The 5,973-nt window shown below is 36.8% G+C and overlaps 1 protein-coding gene across 2 annotated transcripts; it reads right to left on the bottom strand.

The window, feature by feature from the left end:
* Positions 1-402: 402 nt before the first annotated feature.
* On the bottom strand, positions 403-5,734 carry LOC121984084 (5-methyltetrahydropteroyltriglutamate--homocysteine methyltransferase-like). Of its 2 annotated transcripts, none has more exons than XM_042536866.1 (9): positions 5,543-5,734; positions 3,271-3,637; positions 3,085-3,172; positions 2,822-2,949; positions 2,540-2,731; positions 2,260-2,462; positions 2,009-2,172; positions 1,650-1,718; positions 403-1,563 (listed from the first exon to the last, which is right to left on the bottom strand). In XM_042536866.1, exons 2-9 carry the CDS (start codon positions 3,630-3,632, stop codon positions 511-513), a joined length of 2,259 nt encoding a protein of 752 aa, XP_042392800.1. In that variant the 5' UTR covers positions 3,633-3,637; positions 5,543-5,734; the 3' UTR covers positions 403-510. The 2 variants fall into 2 exon arrangements, with proteins under 2 accessions (XP_042392800.1, XP_042392799.1); XM_042536865.1 differs by lacking the exon at positions 5,543-5,734 and adding an exon at positions 5,228-5,495.
* Positions 5,735-5,973: the final 239 nt, after the last annotated feature.

The following is a 5,973-nucleotide window of genomic DNA, read 5'->3' as shown; positions in this document are numbered from 1 at the left end:
GAAACTCATATCAATGACCTAATAACTTTTTATATAAAAATATGGTTTACCTTTGATTTTCAATATCTCCTTATCAGGTGCATCACCCATCACAATAGGTGTCTTAAACTTCTCTAGAAACTCTAGAGTAGCCCGTTTGTCAATTTAAAATCCATCTACTAATATTCGTGGATGCATTCCTAACAATATGAAATGTTCTTCTTGAACTAAGAGAATTTATATAATGATATATTATCTTACCCATCGATAGGCAGTAAACTGAACGCACATTGCCAATTCAGGCAATTATGTTGAAGAAAAGCTGAGCGTATATTGCCTATACACATATTATCATCTGTGAATTGATATGGATTTTGAACACAATGAAAACTTGAGAAACATTCTCTATGAAGGCAGAGATGGTAAAGACAAAATTCGAAAATAGACTTCTTAATATTCTGAATTGGAGAAAAACAAAGAGAAGCGCAACATGTTGAAGAAAAAAATACACAGAATATTGTTCAATCATTGTCATACTGTCGGTTCCCTGCGATAAGGTCTGAGAATAGGTGTAAACCATATTGGCAGAACATCTGAAGGTGCAAATAAATGTATCTCGTCCATGGTGGTGATATTGTTTTCCAACATGCTATAAATCATAACCTGCTTAACTGAGTTAAAAAAATATATCGAGTTTGATCTCAAAATAAGGAATTGAGAAGACTCGATGCAGATAGAGGCGCCTCTGCTCACGAATACAACATATGGGTCCAAACTGTCCATCCGTTCGAGGTAGTCTATCGCCTCTAAATCGACCTTCCAAACCTTAACACTTGTCTTATTTATATCTGTCAACATTAGATCACCTTCCGGAGTGTAAAAAAAATTTGCTTGGCAAATCAGAAACCCTCTCTCATGAAAATCTACCAGTTGCGTCATGGAATGCGGTTCGACGAGATCGTAAGTCAACATGTTCTCATTCGTCACTGCATAAATTTTACCCTTATAAAGGGTAGCGTCTAATATCACCTCTTCATTCTTTGTATTTATATGGGTCCACTGCTCATCTTTTGTATTAGCAAAGATCAAAAAGTTATCCACACCTTGGCTGCTGAATATTATGATGACCGTGAAATCTCCATCTGGAGAAGAAGGTGAAGACAATGTTCCCCTAAAGTCCCAAGAGTTAGTGTCCACGAAGGTGATCAACGGAAGGTCGATACGCACATGGGTTATAGGATCAATAAGGTACACATGATCCTTGGCTACAATTATTAGCCAACCATGAGCAAATCCAATGATTGTTCCACGGATACAAGAATTCTTCTGAATCTGAATCTGCATCTGATCCTCCCATAGGCTAACATAGTGTGTGTGCTCATTTGATTTATCTTGCCATAGAAACAATGGAGGAGCCTGTGGGACTTGAATATCAGAACTGCAGCACATAAGACGGACAGCCTTGCACCAACGTGTGCACACATCGCCACATATGAGAAGATCGATCAAAGAAAGTTTTGAGAAGATAAAATGTAACAGATCTTTGGAAAGTTCAGATTCATTAATTTCCAAAGATGACGGCGGCTGCAAAAAAAATAAAGAAATGATTATAATTTATAGTTGAGGAATTTAAAATGAAAGAAGTAAAAGGAAATAACATTTTCAGTTACCTCGCTGCTGGCTAATAGGAGAGCTAATAAATTTCTGGAAAATTTTGGTTTAGGAAATGATGATGACGCCTGCAAAAATGACAAGGAATAATTATAATCTAAGAAATGTAAAATGAAAAAAGTCATAATATAAAAGAAAGAAAAAAAATATTCTCAGCAGATTTGAGACCGTACATAACAATGTTGAGAAAATATTTCACCTAATTGACGCCTTATGAAACCAGCATCATACTTATTCACTACATTCTAATAGTCAAATAGGAGAATTTTGAGTAGCTATTGAATGAAATATATTGAATCAATTTCATTTTCTCTCAAAAGACTCTTATGAGATAATATTAATTTGTAAAAAGAATTACCTCACCCTTCGGACCAACCAATGCTTTAGCCAATGCATTTACTTCAATAACTTTTTGAGCAGCAAATGCTAGCCATGATTTAATTTCATCGTCCAATTTTGACTCCTTGTCAAGGTCAACAGCAATGTGCATGAGTGAGCAAGAAGTAGAGACAACAAGCTTGTCTATAGGCAAACAGCAAATACAATCATCAGCATATTAAAAAGAAAGATAATTAAATAGACAAAAAAAAATAGACAAGGGATGAATACCTTTGTCAACAGCACCCTCAAGTTTCTCAAGTATGCTGAGCGAGAATGTATGATCATTTGCCCAAATGTTCCTTCCATTAACAACTCCTGCAAAAAGATACTTGCCAGCAGGGAAGCCTTCAGTCTTGATCAAGTCAACTGTCCCGATTCCACGAACAAGGTCAAAACCAAAACCCGAGACACCCTTCAAAGCAGTGACAATCCTGGAAATTTTAAAATAATCTGAAATATTGAACAAAAAAAGATGCAATGTGGTGTCGATCAATATGAACAAACTAACTTGTATGCTTCTGCAGGTACACCAGCAAAGTAAGTCTCAACAAGCACATTCAAGCCTGACAGAGATGATTCTAGTTTGGAGTAAGCCTCTGTGAATGCATGTAACTTGTCAGACTGAAGATCCAGAACAAGGGTTGGCTCATCAAACTGAATCCATGAAGCACCAGCAGCCTTCAGCTCCACAATAACTTCCCTGTTGTTTTGTGATATTTTAAGTACAAAACTCCTGGAAAAAATATCAAAGGTAATCTAAATCTACTGGAGATTGGTTTTGGATACTTACTTATAAATAGGCAAAATGCTTTCAAGAAGTGAAAGGGGGCAAAATGACTTCTCAACACCTTTAGCAGGTTCTGAGAGCAACAAGTAAGTTACAGGCCCAATGAGAACGGGAACTGTTTCAATTCCCAACTGCATAATTGACGAAATATAAGCACAAAATAAAGACTTACTAAAATTTAAATCTCAAAACACAACAATTATTTGAAAATAGCAACAATTTAAAGTTATGATATTTTCAAATAATTTAAGTAATCAAGTACATACCGCCTTTGCCTCCTTGTATTCAGACACTGCTTTGTGCGAGGAGTATGAGAAATTTGTATTTGGGCCCAACTCAGGGACACTGAAATGCCTATATCAAATAAATGTAATGATATATCATCAAAATGTACAAAGTCAGAAGAATACTAATAGTAAAATCAATGATAAGAAACTATACAAAGGGCTTACTTATTGGTGTCAAACCACTGTCTCTTCTCCATAGATTTCAAAGCAGGAACAGCAGATGCATTTCCCCTGGCCATTAAGCAATATATATCAAATCCTATCTCATCGCCAGTATAGTTGTACCTCTCAGGAACAGCACCAAGCATTGCCGTTGTATCAAGCATTTGATCAAAGTAGGAAAATGTATTGCTTGGAATGTATTTGATCCCTGCATCCGCCATTTGCTTCCAAACAGATGACCTGAGATCAGCTGCAACTTTTTGCAGTCGATCAGAACTGCTCTCTCCACTCCAAAAGGTTTCTAATTCAGTTTGAAGCTCTCTCTTTGGCCCCATGCAAGGGTACCCAACAATGTGTGATGCCATTTTTTCTGTACAAGGAAATTACAATGTGCAATGTAATGAAATTACAATTTAACTATTACAATGAAATAGTTATTGCAGACACAGACCAGAATGTTTTAAGGTTCAAATCAGTATTTAAAGTGTGGGGTATTATTTCAAATGTAAGATGAAGTTAGCGAGTGATATACTATCATCTTTACATATACTAAAACTTGAAAGTCTTGTAGAGCTATATACAGCAAACTTATGACCCAACTATGGATGAAAGACACTAAGTATTCAATCTGGAAAATAAATAACAAAGGCGATAGAACCTAGAGGAAGTTACACAGACAATATACCACCTACAGAGTGTTGATAGTAATACAAATCTGAAAGTTCAAAACATGACTTTATAAAGTTAAGATACTCAAGGTATAGGGAAACAGAAAAAAGTTCTGATCTCTATGATGAAAGCAATACTAAAATTACAGGACATGGATCAAAATAGATTAATCAGAAAATTCTTCCATGATCCTAACTGACACAGGACCCCTTATAGGTATATCCAACCAATTAGCCTCATAAGAAATCATAACCTATCCTCAACATCCTTATCATAATTCACTCATATCATTCTTCACATAATTAGGCATACTTACCGCATAGCTAATTTCCATAAAAGGAAACTACCTAAATTTAAATCGTGCATAACCAACCTAAGCATCTTGAGGATGCAATGAGATAACAATTTCTTTAAAAGTGCCAAGTCTTGAGCCAAACAGCAACCAAGATGCTAACCAACTCACAACCTTTTATATTCAATACTTGCACAGAACCTACCCACAAATGTGTGACCCAATTCAATTCATAATTCTTTACATATAAAGGAAATAAAGGAAATCTGCCAATATGAAAGACTTCATCAAATTCAAGCTGCAAATACCCAATCCGCCAAGAGAACCAGGAGGCATCAAAAGGAACAAACTCAGCAACAATTCAAACTCCAAGTAATGCATATACTTGCCATATATCATAGGGTATCAATGAAAAACATCAAAGTACCAAAAGCGAACAGTGAAGACCTCTAAGCACCCTAAGGAAACAATGAAAACATCTACGAATCCAGAAATTCGTAGACAACCCGAGAAAACACAATGCACACCTAAACCTATTCCTTCTAATCTGTCCGGAAATTCTGCAGTCAACCCAAGAAACACAATGCACACTGGAAACCATCTTTAACACTTTGAATCTGTCCAGAAGTTCCACTGTCAATACAAGAAATAATAACACAATGAAAATCCATTTTATCCGCTACGAATCCGTCAAGGAAACCACAGCCAACACAAAAGACCCAAGCACCATAAATAGCCATCCTAAACACTCCAAATTGATTCCGGGGTACCACAACCAACACAGAAATTTAAAGCACATTGGAAAGCCATTTAACCACTTCAAATCTGTCCGGAAATCCTAACACCCAATTCCAATCCGAGCATGTATCATCCAAAGATTAGTCAAGAACAAAAACAGCAAACTGACCATGTACAAGAACACAGAAACATCCTCAATTCGCCTATTAAACCAAGTTCTAGAAAATCTCAAAGACCCACACCAACGCAGAGATTGCTTACCTTCATCTATATCAAGTACAAACACAGAAATCTCACTTCGGTACAGATCCGAGGAAGCATCACGGAATTCACAGCCAAATCCAAGAACCGAACACATATCCATCAAGAGGAAACCCGAAAACATCAAAATCAATCCTCAGCTCCCAAAATCCGTTGCAGAAAACTATAGAAGAAACATAGGGCAAAGCAAGGACAGCATAGAAATTCCGATCCGCAGCTCATTCCACCAAAAAATTCATCATACCCGACCATCCATAAACCTAACATCTATCCCTTACTTCATGGAGTTCATACCAACATACGAGATGTACTTGCCTCGTTTCCTTGCACCTTCGCAAACCCTCGCCCAGCCGTGCCGTCGGTGGGATGGCTGAAGACCACCGCGCCCGATCGTGACGCCCTCAAAGGAAGTCGCCCGCGTGAGATGTCGCCTGGCCGGAAGCTCGGTCGGAGAGCGCGACGAGTAGAGTGAAGAGGTGCCACGATTTAAATCAATTAACTCCTTATTTAATTGAGTGTTATTAGAGGCTTCCATCAAACTTAATATTCCTATCCCTTTAAAATGTCATATCAATTCATTTTATATTCCTAAAATTTTTAAAATTGTTATCACTTATGAGAACTTAATTTATTTTGTAAATAAATTCCTTATTTAAGGTTTGTGGGACCTTATAATGGACATGATATGAGTCATATTACACTCACATTGGATCTGATATGGAATCATATTATACCCATAGGATATA

Source organism: Zingiber officinale, chromosome 5B, assembly GCF_018446385.1.
Source record: "Zingiber officinale cultivar Zhangliang chromosome 5B, Zo_v1.1, whole genome shotgun sequence".
NCBI classification, from domain to species: Eukaryota; Viridiplantae; Streptophyta; class Magnoliopsida; order Zingiberales; family Zingiberaceae; genus Zingiber; species Zingiber officinale.
The sequence above is the reverse complement of the archived record's forward strand: the minus strand, read 5'-3'. Positions and strand labels throughout refer to the sequence as shown.